The following is a 16,128-nucleotide window of genomic DNA, read 5'->3' as shown; positions in this document are numbered from 1 at the left end:
GGTCACCAGTGTCGTTCAGCCAAATTGAAGAAAGACGTGGTATCCACAGCGAACGATTAGAGGAATATCTCTGAAATAGTAACTATGCAATACTCAACCAACCCAACAATCTTCCAACCTTTTCCAGCAACATGTGGGAGTCCACAATAGTTATCACTCTGGCCACTAGATCCATAGCACAGCATATCTCATGGCTGGACCACATCATACCACCAGGTAATAACCTTCCAATTGCACTGGACCATAAACATGCAACCAGCTAACAGGCAAACAACCTATAGGTTCGTGGTCAACAAGACGAACTGGCAAATATTCAGGGAAACGCTGGCCACGGCTGCTCACTCCCACAGTATAGATGGACTCGACCCAGATAAACATCAAAGTGCAACTACAACCTTCATCTCTGTTGGGAAACCCTGGAGAACTGCAAACTTCATCCCTAGAGTGAGTCATTCCAACTGTTCATCAGATGTGTTTGTCGCTCAAATTTATTACAAACAGAGCAGTCCGCAGTAGCGGCTTTTTGTAGGGCACTGGTGTTACGGGCCTCCTGAATTAAACTGTTAAAATTATGTTGCTGGCGAGAGCGATAACGATCGATTCCTGAATTGCTTTGTTACATAAGATTCTGATCGCCTTGGAATGTACAGAGAGGATCAGGTTATTGAGCTCATGCATATGGAAGTCTTTGCTGGTCTTGGTGAAGACAGCGTGCCTGTGGTAACTTCAGTTACAACAGGCACGCTGCATGTTCGTTGTGAAACGGAGCTCTGTAGACTCACCATGTCATTCCCTTGGGAATGACATGGTGAGTCTTGCATTGATGCACAATCCTGAGAAGCTGGTTCCTTTGGGCTATGAGGATGAAGCTTTTTTGCAGTTTTAGAACTGTATGTTGGCCAAAAACGGTACAAACTAAGTTAGAGGCCTCTGTTCTCAGAATTCATAAGGAGATTGAGGTTGTTTTACTGAGAAAATAAGGGAACATAGGTTTATTAAAATTTTTTTTTAACAAGAAACACAAGTAAAAATAAGTTATAAATATACACCAATAGCTTTCAGGCATCGGTTACCCTTCATCAGTTGGAAAGTGTTAATACAAAAAGGTGAAAAGAATGCCCGGTATGGTCATGCAAGGTGAACCGCACACCACAGGTGTAGACAACAATTAGCAGTTGAACATAAAGGCTTGTGGTTGACTGCAAAGCTTGGGTTTGCTGCGTGAACCAACGTCTATCATAATTTGGGGTGTCGAGAGTCCACACAGGTCATGGAACAACCCTCATTGGGCTAGATCGCCTCTTACTGTAGGGGTAAAAACCCCAGCAGACCAGCCGCCCTCTCTCTATGTTCATCGTTATGATTAATATCCTATTCACACCATGGGGAAAAGGCTTGGATCATTTTCAACTCTCATCCATGCCACAGGAGCTTTCATGGGCTTTTTTTTTCCCCATCTGTCTTTGGTGCAGGCAAACCGAATAGAGACAGGACCAAATATAAAATTTCATGAAAATCTGTCCATGTCCACTAGGTGTGGAGTTGTTACATTTGGACAGACATACAATAAGCATATATATGATTTTCTCTAAAAACCCACTAAGTTTTGAATTCAGTGTTCACATCTCCAACAACTGCCTATTTCATTCATGTGTAAAAACCCTTGTTGAACATGTAATTAAACAAGGTTTGAGTTAAATGTACTGTCGTTGAAGTCTTCTACAAAACTTCCTGAATATTTTAGTTGCATTATTTATGAAAATTATTATGTAAATTTGTAATCAATATTTACTTAATTTGAAAGTTCAGTAAAGCCTGTGCATTTTCCATTTTTCAGCTCTATATGGTGTGCTCTTTCCCAAAAACGAAGAGGCTGCATTTGCTAATTACCGTCTGTGGGAATCTTTAGGATTCATAATTGCTTTTGCCTACAGCAAATATTTGTGTACGTCAGTGAAGATGTATATTTTGTTAGTAGTTCTCGGCATAGGTATGGCTGGATACTTAGCCATTGAAATACATTTGCGTTGCACATCTTCGCAGAACAATGCTGATACAGATGATAATGCAAAAATAGATAAAACTGTACAAAAAGTCACTAAAACCAATAAGGATACATAATCTTTATACCAAGTATAATGGCACAAATTATAAGCAATCTATTCCAATTTGCTAAACTTTTGTTCGTTCCGTTGATAAATTACATTCTACTTTTCTCTTTTCTATATTTATAGACTCATAATTAAAGATATACTGTACAACGAAATTTTTTTTTTTGGTTGACCAAATGCAGAATACATGTCAAAAAAAAAAAAAAAAAAAAAATGAATTCTGGATTTCCGTTTGTCCAATTTAAGAAAAATAAAAACACTTTCTTTGAGTGCCATTACCTTTTTACTTGAGTTGCATTTTGAAATGTCTCCTTTGAAGAGATTGTCCTCTGATGACCTGAATTCATGATTTCGAAAGCCATGTCCATAACACTTTTAGTATTTAACCTTTTGCTGGCTAACACTTGTTGATGGATCAGTGGTAACTCAAAAAATCTGGGAATTCGTCATCCTTTTGCACAATGCGATGAATCTGTTAAGATGCCCCATCATTGATTTAACTCCATCTGTTATTATTGATACGAGCTTAAAATAGCAGTAATTTAATTTTTTCAATAAAATTTCTGAATGTGTTAAATATATCAAGACCTCTTAGTTTTTTCTTTTAACGAAACCATATCCAGCAGGTCTTCTCTATTGACAGAATCATCAAAAACCTTACAAATAAAAACGGGCAATTGAGCTGTATCACTGACGTCTGTAGATTCATTCAGTTGTAAAGAAAAGGATACACCATTAGCAATGAGAGCACGAAATTGTTTGCTCAAATTTTCACTCATTTTTTCGATTCGTCGCATCACAGTATTTCGAGATAATTGCAGATCTTGAAGAGTATTTTAAGCCATGGAAGCATTGCAAATAAAACATTTTTCTTTTATCATTACAAAAAATGTATTCTAGTTCCCACTCTTGATGAAAATGATATGTTTTACTCTTTTTGTAGTATTCATTTTAAATCAAAGGGTATTAAATTAAGGTATAAGTATGTCCAGTTATTAATATTAAGTAAGCTAAATAAGAATTCAACACATACACTATGCTTTCCACAACGTAACTGCATGAATTTTCACTATGCTGCGTGGCAACAAGAGTATATGCAGTGGGGTGCATAATAATAATATTTAGATTTTGGCTAAGCTATTTAAAATTCGTCGTGATCGACTGAAATTAAAGCCGTGACCAACTTGTTGGCCACCCCTGCTCTATGTAAACAATAGCTTGACTTCCAAAACTACTAAATAAGAGAATGTGTGTACTTATGAAGATAGAGAGAAGAATCAGATAGAGAAGAATGTTGAATCAGTGATTAATGCACATCAGTTATACTATGCATGACTGCAGCATTATTAAAAAAAAAATAAAAATAGATATTAAAATAAGTAACATTGCATAATGTAAACTGCACTGCAAGCCTGTGAAATTTGTTGTTGCTATTAAAATATGTATATATTATTCAACACACAAATATTGTTAAAATAGGGAATATTACAAACTGAGAATTTTCCCTAAAAAATAAAACAGAAAAGACAATATTCTTTTATTTTATTTTATTTTTTTCACATCTGTATAAAGGATGTTTATCTACTTTTGATGAAACATTTTTATATAATAAAATGCTATCTCAGAAACATGTAAAAAAGAAAAGTCGGTAACAGCAATATGGGAAGATAGATGAAAAGAAGAAAGGAATGGGAGTGCTAAAAAGTTCTGGTATCAAGGAATAGTGATTAAAGAGATATTTAGTATGAACAAAAGAAATTTTATTCTCAAATAAGAAATCTAAAGAGTTAAAAGCATTCATTGCAAATCTAGATTCTTGATGTATTTATGGTAAATTTCTGAAAACACCAGCTTCACTCAATCGTCCAAACATTTTATCGTTGCTCCGAAGAGTAAAACACAACATAGTTGTCTGGTAGTAATCTGACTTATTTTCAATGTTATTTATAATAATATCAAGTAAGTGAGCATTTTCAACTTTACTACCAGGAGCATCATATGATAATGCTGAAAAATGAACATGTAAATGATAATATGATGGTTGGTAATGTAAATATATCCTCAATCTGTGACCTGGAATGTTGTACTTCTCTTCAAGTACTCTCTGAAAAATTAAAATAAAAAGCATTATTTTGTTTCCACCTATATATTAAATGCAATAGTATAATGGTAAAGAGGTTTAAATGTAAATACAAAGCCTAGCTGAATTCTGAATTCTTCAGCTCCCTTTTATTCATAATTGGAATTCTCTCTCTCTCTCTCTCTCTCTATCTATCTATCTATCTCATAATGGTATGAATAACTTTGCCTACAGAAGTGTCATTAATTACAAATACAGTAATCCCTTGCCAATCACAGGGGATATATTCCTGAAAAAAAAAAAAAAAAAAAAAAAAAAAAACCACCATTTACAAAAATACTTCTGGGTTACATGTTAGTCAAAAACAGGAAAATGTCTAAGTGCAAACAATATACACCTTTGTGGGTCAAAACATTATGACTACCTACCTAATAACATGGTCGGCTGCTTTTCATCATGATAACCACTTGATCAAGTCCACAAGACAGCAGATGTCTTCAGGTATCCTACACCAGTTGAACAGAAGAACATCCTGGTGTTTAGAAATGGAGTGAGGCACTGGCATGGACTGTTGAATGCTAAGTTCCACTTGCATCCCACAAAATGTTCAATGGGTTTGATGTTGGGGAATCGGTAGCAGGGGAGCATACAAAATGCTCGGACATGATTCTCGAATCATTTCTGCATAATGGGGGCTTTCACACGGGATGTCTTGTTGTAAGAGTCCGGTACCATCTGGATACAGTCACCACATAGAGCAAAACTTGGTCTGAAACAATGCCAAAGAAGGATCTGGCATATTCAATGAGGTTGGGGGACCCAGTAATGTATATGAAAACATTCCTCAAATTGTGATACCACCACCACTGGCCTGTTTTTGTCCAACTGTTGAGTTGAACAGTTGGACAGGGGCCTATGGAATAGGCCTTTCTGCAAGGGCTTCAGCTGGATGGTGTGCTCAGAAACACATCTCTGTGGGACATCCTAGACAGCAAGTGCTGCCAACTGCCATTCACCTCAACTGTTAAACCAGTGGTGGTCTCATTGTCCTGGGATCTTGGCTGGTTGTGTGTCACTCTTCAGACCATTCCTGCCATGCATCCACTACGGTGGCCCTCAAATAGTTGATAATGCCTGTGGCTGGTAAGAGGTTGGCCCCAGCCTTCCTAGTCATTCAGAAATCATTCCCTCTTGAGACTCTGTCAGGTCCTTTCCTTCCCCAATGCATGGGCTTCATACCGACAAATTGCCAGGCTTTGGTTTGGTGTTTAATGGCACATTGGCAGTTGAGTCCATAAAGATCAAGCCAACATATAAAGGCAAAAATAAATATTTTTTTGGTAGCCTATAAACAGGCTACCATGTCAAGATGATAAATATGATTAAAGTTAAATAAAATATAAATATATAAATTTAAATCTTTATGTAAAAATTAATTCTAAAATCTGAGTGTAAATGGTTCAGCTAGATTATTAAAAGTGGTAAAAAAACAAGCGTTGTGCTTCTGTAAAAACAGGACACAGAGATGTGTTTCTAACTAAACTATGGTACAGTTTATTTGTGACCTGTCCATGCCAAGAATCTTGCCATTGGGAGTATAATTTGGTATGCCTGTACTCTGTATAGGGGTCTGGCAGGCAATGGCTATTTAGGAGAGTTGCAGATTTTGTGGCAGTATCAGCTAATATGTTTCCCTTGATCCCAATGTGGTTTGAGATCCAGCAGAAGCAGATGTCAAACTGATTCCATAAGAGAAAAAGGCATCTGCTGAATCTGAGATGGCTAAGACTAGGGTTATACCTCACTGATAATAGAACCTATAATACACTTGATGAATCAGTATATATCATATGCTTTTAATAATCACTCTCTCTGATGTGATCAACGGCTATTTCAATTGTGTGCAACTCTGCAGTATATATGCTTGCTTCTTGTGGAATCTTATTGGATAATGTTTTCTATGGAAGAACAATAGCTGATCCCACATATAATTCCGACTTCAAGCCATTAGTGTAGACTGGCAAAAAGTTGGAATACTGCGCATGTGACGCAAAGAGTTGCTGGTAGACAGCTGGTAGTGTGTTTGCCTTCTCCTAGACTTCAGGGAGAAGTCACAGTTGGAAAATAGGCATGCCAGGGTGGAAGGAATTGCCTTGGTGCCAGGGCAATCTTGTCTGCCATCATATTTAGTTCATTTAACAGTCTTGGATTCGAATACCAAAAGGGTGGTTAGCAGACCAACGGCTCTTGTAGAGATTTTCCCATCATGGCTCAAAAACGGATGTCCACGTGGGATGATCAGGCGGGAAATTTAATTTAAAAGCATACTGTAAGAACAACTGCTTACATCAAAGAGAAAGATATGGTTCATTTGTTTCAACACAGAGGCTTTGAATGGGGGATGTAGGGATGTAGTGGCATAGAAGATGGCTTGGATCTAACCATCCAAGTGCACTATTTCTAGCAGAAGCATAAACTTGGGTACCGTAATTGAGTTAAGAACAGACAAAAGCCTGGTAGAGCCAGAGTATGGTACAGCACTCACGAAATTGACAAAAGGGCACACAAATGCACTAAGCCCTTTATGTATCTTGTCTTTAGCTGATGAATATGCTGTAGAAATGTCAGTTTCTTGTCAAAAATAACTTAAATAAGCAACTATAACTTAATTTCAATCTTTTTAAAACTCAGTCCTGTCATATTCTGCAAAAAAAAAAAAAAAAAAAAAAAAGGATTCTTCTGCCCCTATGCTTATATTTGATGACAATCAGATTAATAGACAAGATCACATATCTCGATTAAGAATTAAACTGATTTCTAATCTCTTTTGACATAAGCACATCACAAATATTGCTTCCTCTTCATCTAAAAAACTGGATTTTCTCTTTTGTTCTTGATGTTACTTTTCTTCTAAACAGACACCCTGTACAATCTCAAATCTGCCCTACCATGGAATATTCTTTCCACATTTGGGGCCGTATCACCAAAACTTCTCTTGGGCTTCTAGACTCCATTCAAAGAGGACAGTCAGGTTAACTAATAACCCATCTTTTACAATGACTCTCCACTCTCGGTCTCATAAATGTTCTATTTCTGCTGCATGCCTTTTCTATAAATATCAGCCACTCCCTGGCTAATGTAATACTCGACTTTTAAGTAAGTTTTTGCAGGCCAGTGCAAACTTTAAAAAAAAATCGTGGAAAAGTATTTTGCATCCCATAGGAATAAATAGAGGTATCCTAAAAATATCACAATGTGAACCCAATAACACTTTTTTTTTTTTTTTTTTTGGTAATTTGTTCCAAGACCTTGGAAGTTGAAATTTTTGCCATATAACTAAGCCTATTTGTCTCTCTAAAAGTCATTTTTATAATGGAAATTGCACTACCTTTTCATCATTATCATATGTTCCATTATAAGAATCAATGTTGAACGCTTAGGTCATATTTTTCTAAAACACATTTCTGGAGGTCACTACCACAAAACAATAAAAACAATTTGCACTTTCCTTTCCACTTTATTGGGGTTTTCTGTGATAATACCGATAACTGGAATTGTGGGTTTTTATGTTACAGTAAAATGAGTTTCCCTTCACTGAAATCTTCAATCATATAAAAAACAAATAAATTTTCAGAATCTTCTCTTCATTCCTATTTACTTATTACAATGGTGAAGGGAAAGGGACAATGGAAAGTACAAGTGCTGGCAATGCTAGGAAACAAAACAATTAATTTAGAAATGAAGATGATTAATTAAGAAGTACGAAGTAGGACAAAGTTTGTCATTTGTTGCTTGGAATTAGGTCTTGCTACTTCAACAGTAAATACTATTTTAAAGGATATATAAAAGAACGTGTTAAAGGATCAACAGTGATCACAAAACAGCGTTCAGGTGCTATATCGAAGATGGAAAAGCTATTAATGATATGGATAGAAAATCAGATTCAGTTGTTATTGTTTGTTATTTGTTTTTTTTTTTTTAGGAGCATTAGCAACTAAGGCCATATTGCTCCGGGATATGCGGTGGTCATTCCCTGACCTTTCCGCATCTTCCGTATTTGGTGGTGATGAGCTCAAACCCCGGTCTAATCAAGAAGCGTGTGCTATGCACTGCTGCTCCTTCCCACCTGGCTACGGAGGCGCCATCAGATTCAGAAGCAAGTGCCCGAGTTCAATTACCATTCAAGCAAAAGCAAGTAGTATTTATGAAGATATTACGGGTAAGTACGGCAAACCTCAAGCCAAGTGTGGCAAGCAACGGGTGGTTTAATAGGTTCAAGCATCGCACTGGTTTCCAAAACATTAAAGTATGTAGTGAAGTTGTCAGTGGCAATTCTGCAGCTGCAGAGAAATTTTGTGATGTGTTGGAAAAAACCCTTCTAAATCTCCACAGTCCTCAACCTCCGCAGCGGCGTGCTCATCAGCTAGAGAATTAATTCTGGCAACGATGCTCGAAAGGTTAAACTTGCTGACATTATGCCTGTCTCCTCTCTTTTTGTAATTTTTTCCTGCGCATGAGATAAAAAATTTGAATAAATAATTCTATTTACATGTTCGTCGAACATTTCTTTTTTGCTTCAATCAAATTTGCGACTGCTGCATAAGCATTTAGGGAAATTCTGACTTACGTAGAGTTCAGTGGAATGCAACCCTTATGTAAGTCAGGGAGTGGCTGTACTTCTATGGACACTGTTCTTCTGAATTGGCTTCTGTAATTCCCCTCTCTTCCAAACCAGTCCAATCGTGTGCCGCAACCAGTCAGCATTCTTTTACTCTTCAATTTCAAACTCACAGGACCAACTTTTCTTCTTTCAAATTCCGTTTTCTGGAACAACCTCCCTTCACATGTATTTACTTAAAATTACAATCTATATCTAATTCAAATCTAATATCAACAAGTATCTTTTTTCAACTTCTCAACTTTCAACCCATTCAGGTTATAAAGTACTATAGGTTCTAATATCTTTTGTTTTTGGGATTTTTATATAAATAAAAGAAAAATTCCCTGGGTGAGGCCACTATTTCAAGAGAAAGGCAGTTAGTGCTTACTGCATGATAATACCCCTGCCAATTCCATAATTGTTGTGAAGACATTTCTGATGAAACACTGCATTGTACAGATCAACCATCCACCCTACAGTTCCGATATACCACCAGCACACTTCCTCTTTCCCAAGGTGAAAACAGTCCTCAGAGGAAAGAGATTTCAGGTTGTTGAGGACAAAGAAAATGTGACTGCTGAACTGAACACCGTCTCTTTGGATATTTTGCTGGCTCAGTAGCGAAGATTTTAGCTGCTGGGGCATATGATTTAAATCAAAAATGTGAAGAATGTAGAGGGCATAATATATATTGCATTCTTTTTTAAATTTTCAATAATCTATAACTGTATTTACAATTTTAGCATAAGTGGACTCTGAAAATAATACATACTCAATTTTTCACCAAAACTATTTTGTTCAGTTCAGATAAGCCTTAGAAGGCACTAACAATAAGGGAAGATGGCTAGGACCTAGAAATATTTTTATTATAGTGGAAACTTCCATTACAGTGAATACAGTTTAAATGAACTTTCCTGTATTCCATTCTCTTTCAATTTACTCTCAAAAAGTCATGTGTGGTGAGGTGATGAAGCTGAATAAAAGTTCATAAGATTGAGCTATGAGTTCTAAATTGCATGTGAGGTGTCAAAAATTCTTGTTCATAAGGTTATAAACTGTATTACATCGTTAAAGTGACGGTAAAACAGTTACTGTATCTTCAAAACCAATAACAACCAAAAGTCATAACTTTTTTTTTTTAAATTTGTGACAACAGAACAACATAAGGCTATACCTGTTTCTTTATCAGAATATGAACATAAATTTTTTTTAAGTCATGAACTAAAGAAATTTCAAAATTTTCATATGCACAAAATATAAAATAATGGAGTACGAAAAACATAAAAACAATAGTAGTGTATGCTGTCTCCTTCAGCCAAAGTCATGAATATTGCTATATAACCAAAGAGAATGAAAGAACTTACAAAATCCCTTTTTGTGGGAACTAGGTCAATCAATCATGAAATTTGTTATATAAGTTTTCTATGATTGTTTATTCTAGCATAACAGGAAAATTGTTACTTTTCCTCCTCCAATGTTACATCAGAATGCTTGTTTTGATGATGGAGCAAATTCTCGTGCCTTATGCCTATTAATGTTAGATACTATATGAGTAGAGCTTCTACTGTCAATAATAATTTCAAATAGCAGGCTTAGAATGGGCATTTTCATAATCTCTACTGAAAACTGCATGCAATTCTGACATTAACCTGAATGGCATATCACAGGTGAAAAGCTTTGTTATATGGAACTGGTTCTGAACCCTCCCCCTCCCGATCTGAAGTGGTGCTAACGTGTCAGGACCGCTGGGATATAACTGTGGTTTGAGAGATTTTTCTATTCTGACTGCCAACATTTTACCTTGCTATAATTTTGAAAGAGGGGATTGCATCAGCCAAATTCACATTTGATTCTACACAATTCTTGGTCCCAAGCCATATGCACTTATGTGCTAATACATCAAATTAAACATAATTAGCATTTACCTACAAATAGATCTTGCAGTAGGCTAAAACAGGTCTCAACAATTTCTTCAAGGTTTAGTAACCACAATTAAAAAAAAAAAAAAACCCTTCTGTACAGTAAACTCCATATGAGGTAAAAACATCAGTTTTCCATCACCTTGCTTATTAGGATATAACGGACCTATGGATAATTAATGACCAAAATGTTGTCGCCATGGATGAAGCGGCTTCATGTTATTGTTAAATTCATATAATTCTAACTTTCTACAGCAACTGATATCATTCAACTCATGCAATGATACCGTGCTGTCCATTGGGCATTCTCTGAAAATTAAAAGCTTTTAAATTTCATTATAAATGTTATATTAACTATTATAGCATACTGAAATAAAATAAATTGGAAAAGCAAAAGAAATGTTAAACTGACAATCATTCTTCAAGATATAAACAACTGATTTAGAACAACTGTGAATGCAAATAAAACTCCATACAAGATAAACAGTATTTTTTCATAACTGAATAATCTTCAAATATTTATTTATTTTTCCCTGATCAATTAAAAAAAAGGATAAAGTTTGCTGTATCGATGGAATAAGAAACTAATTACAAAATGCTCTTCAAGAAACTTTAAATTAAGTGCTATTCTAATGAAGGCTGAACATCATGTTGGGTATTCTTCATCAAATTCCTTCAACTAATACAATTCCTTACATAAAATAATAGTGTCCATAAAGTCCACGTATCGCTCCTTTATCAAAAGTTGTGACAATCCTTGGTAGGGACCACAACGATCACAAAACAGAGAACCAGAAGTTCAACCCATCAGCCACCAGACTGATCTGAAAAATATTAGTCGCCAAGCTGGATTTCTTAGTCTATTTCTTATGGTTTGCTTCACTTATTTTTCTATAATAAATTTAATATAAGGAAACAGAAATTAAGATGGTGTAGGGCAGAAGCTAGAAAAGAGATAATTGCAAAGCATATTTTCGTTGATTACAGTGCAATAGAGTGTAAAAATATACCAATGCACAAAAAAATGACTCAAAGGTTTTTATTCATTCAACCAAAAATTAACATGAGTTTTTGTGTGTGTTACAAAATTTGTTTGTATATTACCATTAAATACTATGTACAATACTGATGACTAATAGTGAGCATCGGCACCTAAGATTGGGGATAACTTAGGTGTTATGGGTTGCTGTGACTGGCCAGAGCCAGTTAATGACATGGTATTATGCATTTTCAATAGTACTGTACTGCAGTTTTTTGTTGTGAATCATGTTCTAAAAAGCAGGTAGTGTTGTAATAAAAATCTTAATATACATTTGTCTGACAACCACTTGCAGTAATAGTAATATGCAATCTCAAGAATTTGTTTATTTTTAAGCTGGTGCCTGTGTTAGAATAGCCTCCTCCTAGGAATGATAGCAGGTGCAACATCAGTATATCATTTTCTATATGCAACATACTATCTGACAGTGTAAATCACTTGCCACATTATTTCTGAAATTTCTATAATCAGTTGGCCAAAAATGCACTGATGGGGGATCTCGTGGCCACACTATTAATGTGTTGGTACAAATCCTGCAAAATTTCGGAAATTTTTAATACACACTGCCATCTAGCCAGAAGAAAAGGAAATGCATCAAAACAGAATTTGGCCTTGGGTGTTTCCTGAGCATCTCAGATATTGACTAGGTATGTTGCCACATACAGAAGGTGGAGAGTACTAGCCTAAGTAATTAGGAATAAGATAACATTCCACCATACTGTTACACACAAAATCCACACTGAAAAGTTTTAAATTTTATGAAAATAAACTTACGGTGCATTTTTCTCGAATATTTTTAAGCAAAGGAAGGTGTTCTTCAGTAAGGTCCCTTAATGATCGTATCCCCCTTTTGTGTACTAATGCAAGAAGATGAAGGTCACTGATTTGCTGTCCATTCCATTTCATATCAGGCAACAATATGAACCCTACAGAAGGATCAGTATCCTCAAGGACAATCCTATCAGCTTCATTTGTGTGATCCAGTATGTTATATACCCACTAAAAAATAAAAAAATAAATAAATGAAATCAGATAACTCAATTCTCTGTGAAAAACATAAATGAGAGCCATTTAAGAAATATCAACAATTATTTTTATAAAATAACTTGCACTGGTAAATTATCTGCAATAAAACTAGTAATAAAGTTGTAACCTCTATTGGCCTTGGTTGTCTCAAGTACAAATGGAAATTATTTATTTCTAAACATATTTGAATGATATTTTATTGATCACTAAACAGTACAATGCTTTACAAAGGGAGTATAAATTTCTCTTATACTGGTCAATCGTCACTAATCCAGCAGCGTTGGGACCTGTGGGGTCCCGGATTAGTGAGTTTGCCGGATCACCGGTGGTTATTTTAGCACATACAATTTAACCAACAGCTAACCACTTCATCCTACCTTTAACACATTGACTACAAAGCTAGTTTTAATTAAGAAAAAAAATTCCCCAGGGGCCAAAAAAATATTTGGCAAATAATTTGATTAGTAATTCTAAAATAAATATTGTAATGTCAGTGTTGTCATTTTTTCACTTAAAATATATAAAAAAGAGACTTTTTTTTATGTTGCATATATGTGGCCGACATGGCCCAGTAGGTTACTTTATTCCTTGAGAAGCTGTGTCGGCCATGTACATGTGATGCTACAGCATACATATGAAGGTCGTTTGTGATTCGTTTATTGCACACGCTGCAATAAAACTAATTGCGATAAAATAAACTCTCAAATGTCGCAATAAGTTTGTCAGTATCATTGGAGATTTTGTGAAAACAAGTTCATTGGCGGGCTGTATTATCCATCACATTGTGTTGTTGTTGCATGGTGCCTCCGTAGCCAGGTGGGAAGGAGCAGCAGTGCGTAGCACACGCTTCTTGATTAGACCAGGGTTCGAGCCCGTCACCACCACATATTCCCGGAGCAATATGGCCTTAGTTGCTAATGCTCCTAAAAACCCAATAACAAACAAACAATAACATTGTGTTGTGTTTTTCTGCAAATTTGTACAAGCATGTTATAAAAAAAAAAAAAAAAAATCTAAAAAGGAATGGCTAAAAGAAAATTAAAATAAGAGGAACTGAGAGAAATTGCTGGATTTACAACTAAGCAGAGTTAAACTTCTCACAGACACACCGCTGTAGAGTTTTTTCAGAAGTTCAACTTTATCTGTTATGGACAATGTACAGTGTATTGCGCTTTACACCACGAGAGGCACTTCCTTTATGCATTGCAACCATGGCTGGGGCTAAATCAGAGATGCATTGCTAAAAAAATAAATAGTACCAGAATGCTCGTTGATTAACTACAAATAGTTACCTATGCTTTTTCATTTGCGAAAATAAATAAGCCAAAGATATTTGTTCGGTATTTATTTATAACTATTAAATAAAAATTTCAAAAGGAAAAAACAGAGAAAAAATTTCAAAAATCAGAAAAGCCAAAAGCGAAAACAAAAACTCCAAAATAATATAAACAATACTGTTCAGAAGAATCATAGAAATTCCAATACAGGATCGACTACGTATTCTTGTGTGACTTCCCTTTTTGGTTGTTGGTCAACAGCAGAACGATGAGACCCCAACCAAGTTCGGACATAAAAAATTTGGATTCCATAATTCCAATGGTGAACCGTGTAGTTTGTTGTTGTTGTTATTTGGTTTTTAGGAGCATTAGCAACTAAGGCCATATTGCTCCGGGATATGCGGTGGTCATTCCCCGACCTTTCTGCATCCTCCGTATTTGGTGGTGATGGGTTCGAACCCCGGTCTAATCAAGAAGCGTGTGCTACACTGCTGCTCCTTCCCACCTGGCTATACAGAGGCACCAGCACCGTGTAGTTTAATAAAAAAACAAACTTGCTGTTGTTGGATCTCTTTATCAGTACATTTAAAGTACATTGTATTTTAGTAAGAAACATTCAAGTTTCATTGCAAAATTCATATTTTTGTTTTTAAATAAATTTTTAAAGAAATCTAATTTTAAAGATTACTATTAATATATATTTTTAGTAGCAATGGGTAAAATATATATTATTTCTCCCTCCCTTTTGATTATGCCATTGGTTCATAATATTAAGTGTATAAATTTAATGATTTTCTATTATGACAGTTAGAAAAAAGTACCGGACTATCGTTCCGGTGCGTACCGGCTCGAATATACCACTGGATTAAACGTGAGCAGGTTATAATAATAAATGCAGAAAAACAAGTGGGAATGGCTTGCCAGTGTTTACGAGTTTGCACGAACAACTGATGCTGCAACCAATGCCACCAAAACAGTAGTGGCAGGTTGGTGCGCCGACCCGAGAAATTTGAAATTACGTTTGTGGAAATTATGTCCGAATTAGCAGTGAAACCGGATTAGTAATGGTCGACCTGTATTAAAAATAACAAATTATTACAAACAAAATAATATCAAACAATATTTGATTGATATTATTTCATGAGTGATATTTCTTATTACTTCCCATTTGAATGCAGAGGAATGGTTACTGACCACAGTAATTAACTTGTAATTCTCTTTTATTTAACCTTTTCTGGAGTACGTATATATAAACATATGTCATTTGTTTGTTGACCTTGGGGACTGCATATGTACATACAGGATTAGGCAAAAACTACTACCTTTTAAAAATGAAATGACTACTGTGCAAATTGGAAAAGATATTAATTGTTATTACAGTTCAATAGAATAAATCAAAGCATTTACATTACACTACTCAGTGTTTCAATATGATATCTCTTAAATGGCTACCACCATTGAGAACACAATCCTCTGCTTGTTCTCACATTATCCATTGCTCTGAGTAATGTTTCTGGTAATATTCTGCCTGGTGATCGTGATGGACAATTTACGTTACTAAAAGAGACAATGATGCAAGAAAGCAAGCTTACATAGCATCAGTTAAAAAAAAAAAAAAAAAAAAACAGAAAGGAAAAAAAATCCTCTTCATTTCATCCATCCATTCACTTCAAATGCGTGTCTAGTTCTGCCTTGAACTTAAAGTTTTTGACCTCCACTATGAGAGACAGATGGACGTGTGTTCCAACTATCAACCACCCGCTGGCTAAAGGCAAATTTCTACAATTGTCTTTCCTCAATTTAAATTTATGTCCCCTCAGGTGAGTAATCTGAGCAAGAGGAAGAATCCCATCAGCACTGAGTTAAACCATTAAAGGCCTTATACATCTCAGTTAGACCACCTTGGAGGTACCTACGACTCCAGATGCTGCAATTTTCAGAACTTGTCTTTCTTAGTAAGAGCAATCCGTTGTTCCGCTCACCAAAAATCTCGTTGCACTTCTCTGTACTTGATCC

At 35.5% G+C, this 16,128-nt stretch overlaps 2 protein-coding genes across 2 annotated transcripts in view; one reads left to right on the top strand and one right to left on the bottom strand.

Moving 5' to 3' along the window:
* The window catches only part of LOC150076528 (N-acetylglucosamine transporter UNC93A-like), an 83,270-nt gene extending 79,824 nt beyond the window's left edge, over nucleotides 1-3,446 (top strand). Inside the window, exons 4-5 of the mRNA XM_090387378.1 lie at nucleotides 1,838-2,029; nucleotides 3,376-3,446. Coding sequence (XP_090243504.1) covers nucleotides 1,838-2,029; nucleotides 3,376-3,446 — 263 coding nt within the window. The remainder of the gene's footprint in view (nucleotides 1-1,837; nucleotides 2,030-3,375) is intronic.
* A 318-nt stretch (nucleotides 3,447-3,764) lies between these two features.
* The window catches only part of Dcps (Decapping enzyme, scavenger), a 44,152-nt gene continuing 31,788 nt past the window's right edge, over nucleotides 3,765-16,128 (bottom strand). The window contains exons 3-4 of the mRNA XM_090387026.1: nucleotides 12,584-12,808; nucleotides 3,765-4,215 (exon numbers count right to left, since the gene is read on the bottom strand). Coding sequence (XP_090243152.1) covers nucleotides 3,937-4,215; nucleotides 12,584-12,808 — 504 coding nt within the window. The 3' untranslated portion in view covers nucleotides 3,765-3,936. The remainder of the gene's footprint in view (nucleotides 4,216-12,583; nucleotides 12,809-16,128) is intronic.

The sequence above is a fragment of the Mastigoproctus giganteus genome, chromosome 13 (assembly GCF_048544385.1).
Source record: "Mastigoproctus giganteus isolate SK-2022 chromosome 13, ASM4854438v1, whole genome shotgun sequence".
Classification (NCBI taxonomy): Eukaryota; Metazoa; Arthropoda; class Arachnida; order Uropygi; family Thelyphonidae; genus Mastigoproctus; species Mastigoproctus giganteus.
This window is presented reverse-complemented; position numbering and strand designations above follow the sequence as displayed.